Source organism: Kickxella alabastrina, assembly GCF_025024165.1.
Source record: "Kickxella alabastrina strain RSA 675 chromosome Unknown BX661scaffold_34, whole genome shotgun sequence".
Taxonomy (NCBI): Eukaryota; Fungi; Kickxellomycota; class Kickxellomycetes; order Kickxellales; family Kickxellaceae; genus Kickxella; species Kickxella alabastrina.
In genome coordinates this window covers 44,991-62,544 of record NW_026251505.1, presented here as the reverse complement: position 1 = coordinate 62,544, position 17,554 = coordinate 44,991, and the positions used below count along the sequence as shown (strand labels likewise).

At 53.8% G+C, this 17,554-nt stretch overlaps 6 protein-coding genes across 6 annotated transcripts; 3 read left to right on the top strand and 3 right to left on the bottom strand.

Annotated features, from left to right (window-relative positions):
• The first annotated feature begins 234 nt into the window (after window positions 1-234).
• On the top strand, window positions 235-965 carry BX661DRAFT_69786 (cell morphogenesis protein N-terminal). Its single transcript, XM_051539427.1, has one exon. The coding sequence runs from the start codon at window positions 297-299 to the stop codon at window positions 633-635; it is 339 nt and encodes a 112-aa protein (XP_051388794.1). The 5' UTR covers window positions 235-296; the 3' UTR covers window positions 636-965.
• Window positions 442-1,078, bottom strand: BX661DRAFT_69811 (uncharacterized protein; the record flags this gene model as incomplete). Its single annotated transcript, XM_051539429.1, has 2 exons — window positions 442-803; window positions 831-1,078. A coding segment is annotated over one exon (234 nt), but the record flags the coding sequence as incomplete, so codon positions are not given.
• BX661DRAFT_69787 (uncharacterized protein) lies at window positions 966-2,462 on the top strand. Its single transcript, XM_051539428.1, has one exon. It carries the CDS (start codon window positions 1,295-1,297, stop codon window positions 2,054-2,056), a length of 762 nt encoding a protein of 253 aa, XP_051388792.1. The 5' UTR covers window positions 966-1,294; the 3' UTR covers window positions 2,057-2,462.
• A 1,728-nt stretch (window positions 2,463-4,190) lies between these two features.
• BX661DRAFT_69731 (uncharacterized protein) lies at window positions 4,191-4,894 on the bottom strand. The gene has a single exon (XM_051539426.1). It carries the CDS (start codon window positions 4,727-4,729, stop codon window positions 4,232-4,234), a length of 498 nt encoding a protein of 165 aa, XP_051388791.1. The 5' UTR covers window positions 4,730-4,894; the 3' UTR covers window positions 4,191-4,231.
• A 6,013-nt stretch (window positions 4,895-10,907) lies between these two features.
• Window positions 10,908-14,318, bottom strand: BX661DRAFT_188886 (glycogen synthase). Its single transcript, XM_051537494.1, has 2 exons — window positions 13,737-14,318; window positions 10,908-12,725 (listed from the first exon to the last, which is right to left on the bottom strand). Exons 1-2 carry the CDS (start codon window positions 14,166-14,168, stop codon window positions 11,091-11,093), a joined length of 2,067 nt encoding a protein of 688 aa, XP_051388790.1. The 5' UTR covers window positions 14,169-14,318; the 3' UTR covers window positions 10,908-11,090.
• Window positions 14,319-15,997: 1,679 nt separating this feature from the next.
• Window positions 15,998-17,424, top strand: BX661DRAFT_69702 (uncharacterized protein). The gene has a single exon (XM_051539425.1). The coding sequence runs from the start codon at window positions 16,065-16,067 to the stop codon at window positions 17,283-17,285; it is 1,221 nt and encodes a 406-aa protein (XP_051388789.1). The 5' UTR covers window positions 15,998-16,064; the 3' UTR covers window positions 17,286-17,424.
• Window positions 17,425-17,554: the final 130 nt, after the last annotated feature.

Here is a 17,554-nt window from a genome sequence, read left to right as displayed (position 1 = left end):
TGACAGGCTCGAGGAGCTGGTTTTTGGTCAAGTCAAGCAGGCCAATCCGATCAATTTGAGGCGATCACATAATCGCCGTGAGATCCAGGACATGTACGCAAGACTCATTGGGCTCATCTCAGAGATTCGCTTCGCCAGTATGAGTGATCGGTTCATTGCTGAGCTGGAACGCATACCAATGGTTGGTGGTGGTGGTGGTGGGTGGCGGTGGCGGTGGTGGCGGCGGCGGCGGCGGCGGCAGCAGCAGCAGCAATAGTAGCAACAGTGACGAGCGCATCGTTGCGCTTCTGCATAATATGCGGTTCCTAAGGCTGCGTGTCTTTCCCATTGATGCCTTGGAGGAGAGCTCGGCCTTTCTTTTGTCGTGCGCAAAGTTCTACTCACGCACAACAGGCAGTCTGAGGCTCAAGCACGCCTGGGCGACCCTTCTCACTGAGCTGCTAATGCCCATAGCGGCCGTTGTCGATGCTGAGGTCAACCTTCCCGAGCTCGTACAGGCCATCGACATTATCTACACCAAGGCCATGAAGATGGCCGCCAAGGTGCGCCACGTCAATGCCGCCTTCCCGCTGGCTGCGCCACACTGTGTATCAGCCGCCGGGATGTCTTCCACCAGCGCTGGCTTTCCCTGCTAGAGTACTGCATTCAGCGGCTCAAGGACAAGCAGTTCCGCCGTGTATCAATGGACGCCATTCTGCGCATGTTCTGGGTCTATCTCTTCCGTTACCCCGAGGCCAACGCGTCGTGCTCCGCCGCATTGACTCTCTCTCGCGCATATTCTTCCCTGCGACAAAACTCCACGCCTGGCCGAAAACCGTGCCGCCGGCCGCCTTTGTTTACTTTCTCACCTGCGCTGCCTGCTAAGCTTCGACTTTGCCATGCGCCAGCTGCTCCAGAACATGCTGCAGATTGACAGCGCCTGGCCTGGCACCACAAGGGATATAGCTGAGGCTGGTCCGATTCTCGATACGCTCAATCCGGCGCGCGTCGGGCTAGCGTTCCAGGCGCTCCTTAGTGTGGCTGCGATTGCCAGCAATAAGGCGGCCGCTGCGGCGGCGTCGGCTGCTGCTGCCGCTGCGAATGCCGGCTCAAAGGGCGCTTCGAACAAGCACGGCGGTGGTTGCAGCAGTAATGTTGGGGGCAATTCAAATGAGTCCCCTGCAGATCCTGTCACCCTGAAGCTTCAACCGCCGTTTCCTGGCGTTGCGCAGTTAAGTGGCTCGATGTGTTTGGTTTGGCATCGCAGAGCGGCAAGGGAGGCGGTGGTGATAGTGCGCACCATCGCGGTGGTGCCATGTCAATTGACGGCAGCGTTGGCGATGGTGGCGGTGGCGGTGGCGGCGGCGGTAGCGGTAGCGGTAGCAGTGGCGGTGGTGGTGGTGGTGGTGGTGGTGGTAGTGGTGGCAGCGATAGAGCTCTGGGTAACTCCTTCTCGGCCACCATTGGCGCCTCCTCTGACACCTCTGCATCTGCCACTGCGCCTGCACCTGCCTCCGGACCTGGTGCTTTCTTCAATCGAGCGGCGGGCGCTAGTCAACCGCCATTTATTGTGCCCGACAATCTGCCCGACAACATCCGCAAGGCGCTAAGCACGGCGATCGGCGTGGTGGCGCGCTACTTCAATGTCTTGTACCCAGTGTTTGGCCACTACGTGTTGGCCGACGAGCGACTATGGCGGCTCACGCGCACGGTTCCACCCATGTCGTCGGTTGTGCTGACAGGATCGACTTTTAGTTTTGAAAACACCGCACTTTTGGTATCTTCAGCCACCAGCAGCCGGGAGCACCAAGCTGCGGGCGCGAACGGCATCAGTACATCTGCTGGCGGGCCGATTGCCATGACCGGGGCCAGCGCTGCGGCTGTGCAGACCTCCCGCGCTCTGACCATGGCCGAGGATCCAGGCACCAGCGGCAGCGTTGGAGAAACAGGTGCCGGTATGGGCGACACCAATTCCGCGGAGCCGACGGCAGCAGAGTTGGCAGCGATGCTGCCGCCAGTATCCTTCGACAGGCAGCTGCGCGTTATCCTGTTGAGCGCCAGGTGTACTTGGACCTGATGTCCGTGTATACCAGGAACGTCCCTCGGTCGCAGATGTTCTGGGAACAGGCTGACTTGTCCAAGTTGATTGATATAATGGTCCAAAACATTTTGCATGCTGACCAGACGCTGGCTGCTGATCTCGCGCGTGCTCTTGGATCTTCTGTGTCCGCCGTCTGTGCGCCGACTGTTTGACACGCGCACGGCCGCCAAGCTGTTTGCCACCAGCTTTGACCGCCTTTTGGCTATTTCTCAGGCTGTCACTAGGGCGACACAGATTCTCCGGGCTACAGACGAGAGGTTTAGCGAGATTCTCGTTGGCGGCGTATTTTCCCGTGACAGTCGCTCCAGCGTGTCGTTTGCTCAGCCCGGCGACCCGCTCTCAGATGCACCTGGCGTCTGGCCATTTGGCATGACGCAGGTTGGTGGTGTCGGCAGCAGCAGCAGTGGTGGACGCAGGTTTATCCATGGGGCAAATCTGAGCACGACAAGCAATACGTCGGCCTCAGCTGCTGCTGCTACTACTACTGCTGCTGCTGCTGCTGCTGCCGGCGGGATTCCGCCTCCGTTGGGCGGTGATTTCTCAGTAGATCGTTTAACGGGGCCATGAGCGACCCTGGTGAGGACTCAGTATTGATGCGACACGCTCACTCGCTGTCTGGACAGATAGCCGACGAGGATTTTTCTGATCTCGAGGAATCGTCGTCTGCTGCTGCCGCAGTCGCTGCGGCGCTCGACACAAAGGCCCGACTGCAGAAGAGTACATTTGGAGCATCTGCCTGGCCACTGTGGGTGAGCTCAACGGTGGCTTTTTGCATGTATATCTTGATCTTATCCACTACTTGGAAGTCGCTTTGGTGAGTGTTTGGCGGACGGTAGCAGCAGCAGCAGCAGCAGTAATAATGGCAGCGGCAATTGCAGTGGAAGTGCGGGTGCTTCTGGCCTGCACGGCGCGGAGACCAACTCTACGACTAACCTTAGCAGCAGTGGCAACGGCAGCGAGTCATCGGTGCTGATGAGGGCGCGAGTTTGGCAGGCAACGACGGGAGGAAGGTCGGCGGATACAGTGTGGTTGACTGGGCAAACCTGTTGAGCTCCATTGAGGCCAACTCTATCTCGCTGCTGTGCTCGAGCAGCGTGCGTGTCAGACACTTGTCCGTCGATGTGCTGTACCAGACGGGCATCTTGCGGCGCATCATAGCCATCCACGAGCCGTTTCCGCCGACAGGACATTCTTGGATGTTCCGAAACGCTGATTCAGCCTACGAGGTACTCAACATTCTTGTTCCACGCAAAGCCAGTCCTTCTCAGCAACAGCAGCAACAACACAGCAGCAGCAGCAGAATCGCAGTGGCAATGGTTTGGCTGGCATTGACGGTTTGCTCAATGCCCCCCTGATAAGCGATTTCTGGGAAGTGCCATTTGGGGCTGATGACAACCTCAGCAACTCCAACTTTGGGCCGAAGCAGGCATCTCAGCAACAGCAGCAGCCACTTGCGAGACTTGCATCCAGTGCGCGCGAGGCGGATATCTCCATATGGCTCTCTCACTTTCCGCTGTTTGTCAGGCGCGCCTGCACGCTGATTCCCGACGTGATGCTGGTAACCAGGACGCTCGTTTGCCAGCGCTTGTACCAGATGCAGCCCCTGATGAACCAGTATGCGGACATTTCCGTTGGATCCAGCGTGTACAGGGGCAGCGTGCATGTGCGGGGGTCTGGTCAGCGCACCAACGACAAGGCAGCGGCTCTGATGCCAAGGTCGGATTGGTCAGCGCGTTTGGCAGCCTGTTTTTGTTTGCCATGGTCTCCTTGCCGACCGGCGACTCGGCGATGCGCAATTTATCAGGTGGTGCGAGCAGCACGTTGGGCGAGATGGCCAATGGCAGCCGTAGTCCTAAGGGAACAGCAGTTTACTCAGTGGCAGTAGCGGCAATAACAACCAGGCTGCTGGCAGTGCAAGTGGCGGCGGCAGCGGCGGCGGTGGCCGTAGTCGATTGGCCAAGTCCATTGCTCGCAAGCTGGCCCCGCTCAAGTCGAACTCTCGTGGCAATAAGCAGGAGCACGGCGTTGGGCTGGCATCCATTGCGCAGCTGGTGCGCATGGCCAGCGTGATTCTCAGATCGGACAACACGCCGCTGCGCCAGCAGACAGCCTATGCGTTCTGCAACACCCCGCCGGCGTATCTCCAGGAGCTCATGCAGGAGCTGCGCCCACTAGCAGAGTCCTTGTTTGACGACGGGTCGTCGCTGTCGTCACACAGAAATTACTTGCACGTCCCCGGCGCCGCGGGCTCTGCGCTGTCCACGTCGGGGCTGATGGCGTCCCTTGGCCACGGACTGTCCAGCCCTGGCCACGCTTCGCAGCATGCCGCACAGGGCGGCAGCGGTAGTAGTAGTCCGCGGGTGGCCGCCAGCAGGCATATCGTGCTGGGTCGAGCATTCTGACAGCTGCGCAGCTCACCCCCCACGGATCATCCAAGCGCAAGACGCTCAAGGCAGCAGCGGGGGCAGCAGTGCGCTGGCGCGTGAAGGCAGCGACACCGAGGTGACAAACGCCTCTGGCCGCACAAAGTCCGGCGGGATCCAACCGGCCGCCGACCAGAATCCCGGGCGGCGGGCCAACAGCTTTGACGCTGCGACTGTGGACTACGCCAAAAGACCGTACTTTGCCGCATCCACGCACCATGGCCATGGGGATAGTCACGGCGCCCTTGCAGGTATGGGCGCTGTGACCACAGGCAAGTCGCCGCAATGGCTGCTGCTGCAGCGGCCGCCGCGGCAGTTAATGCTGGCGGCACGGGAAGCGGGTCAGTGAGCCAGATGCGGCGGCGCAGACTGCGGCTGTCGCTCGCGCAGATATACAAACATGTGTCGCGGCAGCTCGACGCCATTGACCAGAATGGCCACGCACTGTATCTCGACGAGCAGCTTATGGCGCAGCTTATTTCATATATCCGCGAGACCAAAACGTTCTTGTCAGAGAGCTCGGTACAGTGGGAATGGGAGCACCAGCCGCTGCGTATTCATTTCTGCGGCCTTGTCGAAGCGTTGTACTTTTTCATATCTACCACCGAGGCTCCGGCCGTGTGGCTGGAGCAGTCCTGGTCGGCGCTCGCGCCACAGAGCAAGATGATCAATATTGGCGCGAGCGGCGGCATTGGATCGACTAGGGCGTCCAAAAAGTTTACACACGAACCCGCAACGGTTGTACCAACTCTTTGAGCGGTGGTGCGGCCTGGGGAGGTACGCAGAGACGAGCAAGGAGGCGCAGGTGCGGCTGATCTCCTTGGCTTTGGAGCAAACGAAGGACCCAAGGAAAGAGTGGGGCTGGCTGCTCTGCTCGAGGAGGAGAGCCGGATGCTTGGACTCACGTCCCTGCGAGCCATGGCTGTGCTCTGTCGCGACGGACTGTTGGCGCCCGTGTCGGCCAAGGATGCAGTGTCCGTTGCAGACAAGAAACTGATCGAGCCTGGAGGCCCTCGCGAAAAGGGCATTTTGTTTGCCTGGGTCTCGGATGCCCTGGCACACTCTAGCTCTCACCTGCAGCTTGTTGGCCAGCGCGCCGTCGAGTGGACCATCAGGTCTGACCCCAGGGACGCGTCCATGGCCAGGGTACTTGTTCAGCTGGCATACGGCGTTTTGGTTTCTGCCAGCGTCAGCAACACCTTTTCGCAGGGGTCACCGATCCAGGAGTAACAGCGGCATCCGGTTCTTGTGGACCTGCTTCTGCCGGCGGCAGTGGTTGTGGTGGCGGTGGTAATAGTAGTGCAACCAACCACGGCGTCACAACATCCGGTTTGGGCCTAGTTTTTGGCGCGGGCGACGGGCTAGCTCTGGGCACGAGCGTCCGGCACAGCTCTGGCACAACAGCGGCGGCGGCGGCGGCGGCGGCCATGGCGTCGGGCAACACGCCAGATGCGTTTTCTAGCGACCGCGTTGTTCTAGGTTACCTCCGCGCCATGACAGCCATTATCTCTCCGGCATCACCGGCCCTTTCAAGCATTGCAGCTTCAGAGCTACTATCCACAGGTATCGCCGATAGAGGAGGAAGCGGGGGGGTATCGGTCAAGGGCCACGACCGACACGCGACGGCCGGCAAGTCATTTACCATATCTACGCAGCGTGGATCCTCCCACTGACCTTATTCCAGCTGCAATCTAAGCAGCATCGCGTTCGTCGGCAGGCATTGCTTCTCTTGCGGATTCTGTGCATGCACATGGCGGCCGATATGTCTTGCCTTTTCCAGCTGGACGAATGGGGCCCAGCATTGTGTGCGACATTCCGGCGATTGCCTCGGGTGCAGCTGCCAAACTGACTAACGCCGTGGCAAGGGCATTTGAGGCGCACTCGGGCTGGTGGTCATGGAAGTTGTGCGCCAGGTACATGCGCAGGGCTTGCACGGGCCGCGGTTTAGTCCCTCATGGCTATCATCAAGCCCTGGCTGCGCAACATTGTGCTGATTCATTGCCCGCCGACGTCAGCGGTTTTGACCCTTACGAGGCGGATGTTGCCGATGGATTTGCCGGTTTGGAGCCGATTGCGCTTAGCCGAGACTCGCTGCTTGTGCTCCAGTGCATGCTGTACTTGACCATCAAGACGGGCCACGACTCTATGTCCAGTATGCAGGATTGTGGCTGGCCTTGGCCAGCAGCGACCTGGGCCTCACTGCCGACAGCGATTCAATGGCAAGCAGGTCATCCAACATGTGGATGATCATGCGCTATCTGACTGGTATGTTGATGCACTCTGGCAGTGCGGCGCTGCTAGGATTTATGCGACGCATTTCGGTGTTCCTTACGCGGTCACCACAAGGGCCGCTGCTGGTTCAGTTGCTGATTCAAGAGACCATGCGGCCGACAGCTGCAGTTCCTTTGGGCCAACGGTTATCCCAGCGCAAAACATGGCCAACGGCATGCTGAAGAACGAGGCTTGGAGCGCTGATACCACGTTCATCAACCCTCACCCTCACCACCACCACCAGGATCAGCAAAGGAAGATCCTGGTGTCCACCGGCGGTCTCTCCATGTTCTATCTCGGCGCCATATCGTACGAGCAACCGGACGTTTTGGCCAATACAATTCCCTGGCACTGCTTCCGTCGACCATCATACTCTTGGCCAACCCCGAGCGCTGGATCCGCGACGCTGCGAGAACCGTACTTGTCAACCTGGTGGCATCTGAGCGCGCTAAATGCATTCGCGCCTGTGCTGGTTCGGGATTCGCCTCCGCTGTGGACTACAGCGTGCAGGCCAATGATGCAGCACATATTGCGCTTGACGTGCTACGTGGAGACGAGTGTATGGGCGGATTTGGAAATCTTGATGGGGTTTCTTTGGGTGGTTCAGATGCGTTGAATTATCGGAGTGTCAGAAGCGGCATCTGCGCCAGGATCGCAGTATCCTGAGGACTCCGAGGAGCTTCTGCTCCATGATTGGTCCCCTGTTTCGTTTTCAGTAGGGCATGCGGAGGACAATGTAATGCTGTCACAGCAGCGCGGCAAGAGCAGCAGCCGCAACCGTCGATGGTAGTTTCGGGAGCCGATAGAGCTGATATCTCAGTTGATGATCTACCGACGAGCCACCAATATACCAAGACAATGGACACAGCCATCAGCCTATCGAGTGCATCGAGTAGGGTATAGCAGATCCCTCATTCGTAGCCGATGTGGCTGACCTACCGGTAACGCTTTCCCGGTCGCTATCCCCCAATGGCCACGTGTCGGGATCAACCGAGTCTATTGCTCCGTCCCTGGGCTCTGCCACCCGACCCATTTCGTCTGTCGCCACGCTTCAAATACACTCTGCTGGGCCTGGTTTGAGCATGTCCAAACCGGGGATTTATTGACACCTTTAGATGGACTCAGACGTCGTTCATCAGCATTGTCAAGGAACAGTCCCAGTACAGAGCACATCGGCAGCGCAGCGGCAATGGCGGCTGGGGAGATACAGGTGGCAGCGGCGGCGGCGGCATCAGCGGCAGCAACAGGAGCGAGCGACACTGCATAGGTTCGTGGTACAACTAAGCAAGCTTTTCGGGCGGAACTACACTGGGTGCGCACAAGAATGGGCTGATGTCTCTGTGCAATGGGCAATGAGCTGCCCAGTAAGACCACTAGCCGGCCTAGCACTCCAAGTGTTCAGTGTGCTAGCTGCTGAAGCGCAATACGGCGGTTCCTTGGTTATCACGCCCTCGCGTCAGATGATCCTGCGTCTCATCGATCGACTCTCCAACGTTGTCGGAGATCCGTCCTTGGAGATTAGTGCGTTTGCAGAAACTGTATTGGCAGGATTAAGGCAGGCCGCAGGGTTGGCAGCAAGAATGTGTGCGGAAGATGAGGATGTCAAGGCGGATTTACTGGCTGCCAGTTTATCGTTGATGTGCACGGCGCAGAGTTCCAACGTTTACTCTATGGCGTTAAGCATATTTGAGCGCATTTTTCCGCTGGTCGAATTTAACGAACAGGTGTTTAAACGGCTGGTGGTTGAGCGCACTGGTGGCCTGTGTCTGGGCGGATACTGTTTGGCTATGCTGCGCGGGCTGGAGTTTGCCTCCTGCCGTGATAGGTGCCTTAAAATGATACGCGAAACACTACCATACGACATCAATGGTAGTAGAGCTGGCGACGGCGGTGGTGGGTCGACGAGTGATGGGAGGGTTGGTGCAATGTTGGCTTTGACTGCGCATTTGCCCGCTTTGATAGAGGATTCAGTGCAGAGCGCCGTGATACTGCAGCGTGCGTGTTCAAAGAGCTCCAAGGAGGATACCGCAGAGGACCAGCGGGCGATTACAGAGGAGCAGAGGGACGGCGACAATGTGCCTGCTGCGATTTCGGGTGCGGGTGTTGGAGCCGGGAGAGCCGTTCATCGTCATAATTACCGCCGGCCCAGGGCACCGAGTTTTTCGGCCGGTGGGTTTGGATCCAGTTTGGGTCTGATGTTTGGCGGAGGCGGCGGAACCAATGGTGGCACTGGTTCTGGAATAGGAACACAGCAAGCTCAGAGTCAGTCCCAGCAGCAGCAGCAAAACGCATATCCAGCGTCACTAGTCACAGCATTCTGCAACCATCTGTTCTGGGGTCACCCGCTCGCTTACAGTTGTTCCGCCGGCGAGGCCAGAACAACAACAGCGCCAACCAGGCACAAGCGCAGCAAGTGGTCGATGACGACAGGTCATCAATTGATGACAGCCAAGACAACAGCAATGACCAGACAGTAGACTTGAACGACACCAATGTGAATCCGACAGCGAAACCGACAATCCTGCACAATCAACCTTACCCCTAATCTCAGTACTCCCAGTGTGGCATTTGCCGAGATCCGACCACCTCTGCACGAAAAGTATCTGGACTTTATCACCTACTGCTCCCAGCTTGTTCTACCCCTGCTACCCACCGCCACCTCAAACGTAAACGCAAATAATACGACGGATGGTAGCAATATGATGAGCTCGAGGGTGGAGTTCAAGGAAGCCGGCCAGTTATTTCAGCGCCTAGGCTGTCTTTTATCGCTTTCTTCTTCCACGGGCGAGTCTATTACCCGGTATGCCCTGGGCATGTGTCGCGAGACTATCCAGCAGTTTGGTTACGCGGCTATTGAGTGCGGGCAGAGGGTGGCGGCAGAGATTATAGCTACTCTCCTGCAGTTCCTCAATCCATCCAGCCGCGCGCGCACAGCGCTAAAGTACTTGCGCGACGAGCAAGTCCTGCGCATTATCAATGGTGGCGGCAGCGACAACCAGCAGCAGCAGTATCAGCATCAGCAGTCTCTAGAAGGCGCCGTTGGCCTGGTATCTGCTGGATTAGGGTATGCCAGTGAGCTGCGCAGGATCCACACCAGTCTGCAACTGCTTCTCAGCGTGTTGACTGCTGGGGATATTGGCGGCGGAGCTTTAAGGGCTGGGGGCTTGAGACTGGACTCATCAATGATACCTAATCTTCGGCACCTATTTGACCTTCTCATTGTGGCCCGGCCTATTTCCGACACCGCATCGAGGGTACTGCATATTCTATTGCAACGGTTTGACGATGGTGGTGCTGGTGCCAGTAGTGGAGGAAGCACCAATGGACATTGTGGTGGTATTGACGCTTCTGTTGGATCTTCTATTTACGGTAGCTTGTCGCAGCGCTTTGAAGACGAAGGCAGGATTGCGTGGTATGAGTCTGATTCGGCTGTACTTCTGAGTGCTGCGCGCGCTGCGCTGGGCCGCGTTGTTGCCCTGGGAATTGGACCTGAGGATATGGAAGTCGGGGCTATAGGAGATAATGATGAGAACGAGGAAGAGGACGATAGCATGTTTGCCGCGAGGTTTGCGGCTTTTTCGACAAGGTCTGTGTCGCCGGAAATGCCTGTGCTGAATGTTGTGTCTGACTATGATGGCAACAGTGACAATATTGATACTGCCGATGAGCCCTTTATCGTGATCGATCATTCCTCTGCAATCGGCGATGTTGGCGATAACGATGACGATAATGTCGATGATCTGCTAGCACAGCTCGACGAGTTTGACCGTGAACTCGATGAGGCCCTAGAGCGCTGATCCAAGAGGGGAATGGTGTGACAACTCGACAAGCATGCACCTTTGGAAATATGTTTACAATGTCACTTCATTTTATCTGTAATTCATTATTTGCTTTTGTTTAAATTGGTTGATAAAACTGCAATACACTATTGAAAATGGATGTTGGAATTTCCAGACATTTATAGCGAAAGTCCAGATTTTTAAGCGGGGAATTTTTAAACACTGTTTCTTGCGCAAGAAGACACCGTTTGAGTCGGCTGAAGTTGAGTGAGTCTACAGCGACACCCGAGACCTTGCTCAAGCCCAAGCCTAAGCCCAAGCGGGTGTGCAAGAATCAATCTGACCCTGCTTCTCTTCAAAAGAAGCAGCGAACTGATTAGTATCGTCAACCATAGTGGGCTATTGCCACTAGTTTCTAAACACTTTATCTGGGGGAAGGATGTCAGTTTGAAGCATATTTGCAGCCTCATTATTTTCTTATAATGTATGAGATACGAAAAAAAGGTATATGAAAAAAGACCTCCCCACATGGGTTGTTCATGGCGTTTGGATGGTCGGTGTCATCAGCGGCGTCTTCATCTTGAGCTGGATTGGCGGCCTCAGATCATGGTCCTCGTCGTGGTCCTTGAGTCCGGGCAACTCGGCGCTGATGCTGAGCGCTGCCAGATCGTATGTTGACAGGTCGGCGCCCATCAACGGCGTGCCAGGGATGGACTGCGGGCGCGACAGCTTGTGCGGGTGGCGGCCGTCATAGTCGTCCTCTTCATTGTCGCGGTCGTATGGCGAGTAGGCGGCCGAGTCGTCAAACGAGTCGGGGTAGCAGCGGCGCAGGGCACACTGGCGCGCTTTCATATACTCAATGCCCATGCGCTTCCAATCGAGAATGTCAGCCAGGCGCTCGGTGCGGTTGCGCTGGTTGATGCGCTGGCGGCGCGTCTTTTGGCAGAAATCAAACATGTACCCGGTTAGCTGGTCTATTGACTCATCGGCCGACTTGAGGCGACGGTCAACAATGTAGATGCCATAGTCCTGTGGGCTGACAATGTTGTCCTCCATGAAGCAGCCGAAGCCCGACAGGTTGGTCGTAATCGACGGCACGCCCATCACCGTGCACTCGGCCGGCGTGTACCCCCACGGTTCGTAGTACGACGGGAAGACGCCCAGGTGCGTGCCGCGGATGAATTCCTCGTAGTCGAGTCCGATGACCGGGTTGTTGGCGTTGAGGAACTCGGGATGGAAGACAACTTTGATGCGGTCCTCGGAGCTGTTGAACAGGCGCACGGAGCGCAGCTGCTGGAGGACAGGGTCCTCGCTGTCGTTAACCATGTTATGCGTGACGATGGGTGGCAGTGTGTCTCTCTTCAGCGAGAAGACGCGGCGCTTGAGCAGTACGCGGTCCTGCTCGGTCAGCAGGTCCTCGACCTTGGGCTCCTTGCCGCGCGCTGCCATCTCAAAGATGCGCTTGCCGATGCGCGCCGACACCTCCTCGACAGTATCCTCCAGCTGCTTGATCAGCGCCTGACCCTTGAGCGTCTCGACAGTAAACGAGTTGACCTTGGCCGGCGTAATAATGAAGGCGACAACCGTGATCGGCGAGTTGCAAGCCTTGAGGCGCGCATTAAGGCGCGCCAGCGACTCAATGTACATGTCTATGCCCTTGTTGCGGAACTCGTACCTACCAGCCGTAAAGAAGTACAGGGTGTTCTCAAGATCAAAGTCATAGTGGCCGTAGAAGTGGCCGCGCACAAAGTGGTTGATCCGGTCCTTGGCCACCTGGTGCAGGTTCTGGAACTCGTGCATGGCTGAGAACTTAACAACGTTGAGGCCGTTGGGCAGCACGCCGTCGGGCTTTCGGCGCAGCAGGTATTCGGCCTCGTAGGCCGTGATGTTGGACACTGTAGTAAATACATCGACACAGTGAGTGGCGGCGCGCTCGATGCAGTAGCGGTGGTATATGCCGCGCTTTCCAGCCTCCTCGTCGACGTTGAAGTTCTTGAGATTGTTGTAGAAGTCGACGTTGCCCGCGCACAGATACCGGCCGAGCAGCGTTGCATGCGTGGTGAAGATGGTGGCCACGTCGATTTTGCGCTTGTTGCACAGCACCGCACCGACTCCGGCCTGCCACTCGTGAAACTGGGCGATGATTGCGTGTTTGGTGTCATTTTTGGAGACCTACAAAACAATTGGTGGATTTTGATCGATAGCGGCCGATTTGGGCACGATAACGAGACACGGACAGACAATTAGAACATTGGGTAGATTAGCGCTTGCTCGCCAATGTGCAGTACAGTGCATATGCAGGTGCATTCGGACCTCCCCCTTTTTGGGTGAGAAGAGTGAGAATTTGAACAAAACATAAACATAGGCAATGCAAAGCCAACCCAGATGCAGCTGCTTCTGTGGGAGAAAATTGAAAAAGCAATTGAAGGCAAAGTGAGGCATGCCATGACATGGCACGGCAAGGCGAGGCAGTTGGGCACAAAAAGAGGGGGAAATAGAGAGAACCCCGTGTAGAAAAAATAAACAAGCAAGCCAGCCACCATCCCCCTTCCCTTCTGCATTGATGATGATTGCTTTGTGTTGGCTGGCAGGATGCCTGATGATTAACAGCAATACCTGCAAGGTTTGATTGGGAAGATATTCACCGAGACATTAACGCGAAAAATCGATAAAGCCCGATTGGCTTTTGATTGAGGTTTTTTTGGATTGGGTTGACTCGAGTTGTTGATATGGCTTGATTGCTGCTTGGCTTGGCTTGCTCGCTGTCTCTCCGATATTTAACCAGGCTAGGGCAAGGCAGGCCAGGCCAGGCCCAGCATAGCCCAGTGCAGCGCAGCGCAGTGTAGCGCAACCGATAAGAATGAGACAAAAATAGCGCACACCCCCCCAGCACAAAATAGGCAGATGCAGGATCGATGGCCAATATGCAAGCGCAAATAAAGCAACATTTTGCCCCCTCTCTCTCTCCCCACGTTTGGGCTGGCGTTTTGGCCTTGTTTGTTTCCCAAATAAGACATGCGGCACAAAGAAACTCAAACGTGTGGGAATAAAAAAATGATTGTTTTTGGGGCGAGAAAACAAAGCTGAAGGAAAGACACCAAAAAGGGAGGCGTTCACCAACAGCACATGCGACAAAAGGGAAGAGAAGTAACGAAACGTCACAAGCAAAAACACTAAACATACCTCATCAAGCAGCCATGCGTTCAGATAACCCAAGATAATGGCATCGTTGGTTTCAATATCGTTCGGCGGTGACGGAATGCCTGCCAAGTTCCAAAGATCGCCCTTCCACTCATCAAGTTTGTGGGCGGCAGACCCGATGTCAAACAGAATCACGCGCGGGGCACCGTCGATCAGCCAGCGCCCGTAGAGCACCTTGATGTTCTGCGACGTGATTGATTCGATGGCTGCCCGGATGGCTGGGTTCTCGGGCTCAATCTCCTCGACCTCGACGGGCGCTGAGAATCGGTTCCATGGGCCGGTTAGATGGTAGCGGTCGCCGTACTCTTGCACGGTCACAGGCACTTTGGTCTTGATTACTGTGTAGATGCCGCCGACCTTGTTGGCCACCTCCCAGGCTGTCTCGAATAGTAGGGGTTGGTTGATGTCGCGCATTGGCTATTTGAGATGGAATGAATAGAGTGGGTATGAGAAAAAAGTGTAAAAGAAAATTTATTGATGGAAGGAGAACCAAGAAACTAAGCGCAAGGAAAGGCAGGCGAGCCAGCTGAAGATAAAGTGGGGGATACCGGTGTGATATTTGTCTGGTTTGATAAAATAAAAAAACACCCCACAGCAGTGGGCAATTAGCCACCTTTTTAACAGGGCCCCTCCATTCTCTTTGTCTGTTTAGAATCAGAGGAGACGGAGCCAGATGAACAAAATAACCGGCCGAGCCATCATGGGAACAAAATAGAAAATAGGACAGAGAAATCCCACTCGGTCCCTAATCCGGTAGCAATAACAAGAAAGATAGAATTCATTGAGCGATGCCGGATAACGTCATTGGGAGTTTTTGCAACAGACAAACCCCCATTCTCCAATTCAATCCTGGCAGCAGCAGCAGCAGGATCTGGTCTCCTCAGCCTGGTGTTGTCCAGCTGAGACCAAATGCGAAGAGCCATGCCATTCTGCGCTGCACAAACACTGCGTGCATGCGACTCCCTCCCCCCCCCGAACCTTCAACATCAAGTTCAAGTGTTGGAAGCGCGACATTGCATCAGACTGCAATTTTATTATGATCTTCGAATACCGTTGCAAATTCGGTGAGCACCACTCAGCCTTCAAGCGCTGTGGTAGACCGCCAAAGGATTTAAATTCAGTGCCCAAGCGCAACAAGCCTGGATAATCATCGCCCCTCTCCTGACATCAAGGCAGCTGTTACTGGCGCTCGACAGCTCAACCCTCATCGGTTTTCAATGGCAGCAGATGGAGAACCACGGCTTATGTCTAAAACTCCACGCCAACAATTTATTTTATTATTTACTTAATTCCTACACCCATGTTTCATTCTTTTTTGGATGCATATGCATTGTTTGCTTATTTCTTGGGCTCTGCTGGATGGCTGCGCTTTTGGGGGCTTTAACATCCTCGAAAGGAAACATGAACGCACCTCCCCAATCCTCATAATCGAATGTATTTTTTGAAGCGGACATTGTGCATTGTTGTTTTCAGGGCAAAATCAAAAAAAAACAATAACAAAAGGTATCTAAAGACCCCTTTTGATGCTCCTGCTGCTGCATGTTTTTGTGTAGTGACACCATTTCGACAGCATTAATGCCAATCCTGTAAATTATTGTTATTAAGGAATATAGCTCAAATTGTTGCATATGTAATGTTGAATGAGCTGCACCTGTGCGCTATGTGAGTGCGTATGATTTTTGTCTATTACATTACAATTGTCGTTTGTGACAAAAAGACAAAAAATAACAAGTTCTATTGATTCCGCAATATGTGCAAGATATGTGCACATATTTCACGCATGCATGCATGTATGCACACCCTTTTTTCGGAATCATTTTTTGAGGCTTTATTCAATTCACTGGGTCATACAACCAACAATACTTTTTAATGCTGGCTTTGTCTTGATTATGACTTGATTCTCATATCTAAAATTTTACACCACCAAAAACGAGAAAATAGATTTATTGATCTTACTTTTACATTACCAAAAGCTACTGTCAATACGCTACGTCTAATAATACATAATTCCATTCTTTTTTACACATACATTTGAGTTGAAATATTCAGTGCAATGAATTTACTACTTTTAAGGTTACCATTACTTTTATGTGGTTATTACATGCATGTATAATCATTGCAAACAAATACAAAAAATAAAAAGTAGACATAAGAAATTCTTATGAATTACACAATTCTTTTTTTTCGTCATCCAAAAAAATAATAATTACGCTGTCAGTTTGTTTCTTGTCTACATTTCGGACCCCTCACGCTTTTCTATTTTTTTTACTAGTTACTTTATTTTATTACAACTTGCCTAATAAAAATACAATGGTAGCTGTTGCAACACAAAGGTACCGGCAGAGTCTTGTATTTCTGACCTCTCTGTTTTTACTCTTTTGTGCACTCTTTGCTGCACCAGCATATGGGCGCAAGCCGCGAGTACCAGGAGCACGAGGGCGACTTTTAGTATTTGGTGAGAGTCTGGTGGACCCAGGCAACCTGTACACGTTCATCTCGCATTTGTTCCCATCCGCGCCTTACTACCAAGGCCGGTGGAGTAACGGGCCAACGTTTGTCGAGTACCTTTCGGACCTGCAATGCCGCTCAATGGAAAACTATGCTTTTGGCGGCGCAACAACTAATAATGGAAATATCACGGCACTGCCAGTGAAGAGCTTGGTGCAGATGCCGAGCACGGACCAGCAGGTCAAATTATTCAACCTCTACCATATGCTGACTGTGTCTGGAAGCGCCTATAAGGATGATGTGGCTGTGTTTACGGCGGGCGCGAATGAAATCTTCCGCTCTGTTGAGGGCATTCTCGCTGGTACTATAGATCCTGACTACCTGCCATTTATGATTTCTAGCAACTTGAAGGGCCAGATGCTGTCGTTGAAGGAGCAAGGTGTGTCGCGCTTTATCCTTTTTTCGTTGCCGCCCATCGATGACTCGCCGAGAAGCAAACTGGGGAACTACCCGGATGCCATCAGGGACACGGTCAACCGCATTAACATTGCCCTGGAAAAGGTCGTCGTAGAGATACGCGAGGAGGACAAGCTGTACGAGACTGACCCAAAACGCAGACTCAAGTGGATCCAGTATGTATCCTTCCGTGATATCATCAATGTGCTTGAACAAAAACCCATTTTGGAGGCCCTCAATATTAAAAGCACCAGGCTGCCCTGCTTGAAGACACTCAAGTATGATGTTGATTTGGGAAGCGATTTTTACAACTTTTTGGAGCTCGTCACCCATGCCAATACCATTCCGGTTTGCGAGAATCCTGATGAGTATTTCTACTGGGATGCGTCGCATTTCTCGGCACAGATTCATCGCATTATTGGGTATGTTTTGGATGAAGCCGTGGATAGGTTGGAGGCTGGCGAGTATTGGAATATTGATGCCGATAAGGTTCTGGGAATCATCAAGGATAACGAGCTGAATACGCCGATTGTGTTGCCAAAGGGCTTTGCCTCTACGCCGTTTATCACAACGTTGTTTAAAAAGTACCCGATCTTCCGACTGGGATTCCGTGTGTTTATGCTGTAGCTTAATAACAATAGTAATAGTATAAAGTAAAAATATGTCGTGTCATTAAATACATGTTCGTCAAAATGGAGAAAAAAATGGAAATGAAAATGAAAAAAGAAATAGGAAAGGGTGTGTTTGGTGAGGATGTCGTGATGAATGAATGATGAGGAAATATCGTAATGGATAGATGGTGAGGGAGGAAGAGGAAGAGGAGATGCGTGGTGCGTTGTTGTTGCAAAAATTTAAGAAGAGGTCTTCATTTTGGATTTCTGTGAATGTTGTTGCTT

Excerpts from the sequence above, each read along its gene's own strand:
- BX661DRAFT_69786 (XM_051539427.1), top strand. The coding sequence starts at position 297 with ATGCGGTTCCTAAGGCTGCGTGTCTTTCCCATTGATGCCTTGGAGGAG.
- BX661DRAFT_69787 (XM_051539428.1), top strand. The coding sequence starts at position 1,295 with ATGTCAATTGACGGCAGCGTTGGCGATGGTGGCGGTGGCGGTGGCGGC.
- BX661DRAFT_69731 (XM_051539426.1), bottom strand. The coding sequence starts at position 4,729 with ATGGCCATGGTGCGTGGATGCGGCAAAGTACGGTCTTTTGGCGTAGTC.
- BX661DRAFT_188886 (XM_051537494.1), bottom strand. The coding sequence starts at position 14,168 with ATGCGCGACATCAACCAACCCCTACTATTCGAGACAGCCTGGGAGGTG. Across the intron at positions 12,726-13,736 it reads ACGCATGGCTGCTTGATGAG|GTCTCCAAAAATGACACCAA; the intron begins GTATGTTTAGTG and ends ATTGTTTTGTAG.
- BX661DRAFT_69702 (XM_051539425.1), top strand. The coding sequence starts at position 16,065 with ATGGTAGCTGTTGCAACACAAAGGTACCGGCAGAGTCTTGTATTTCTG.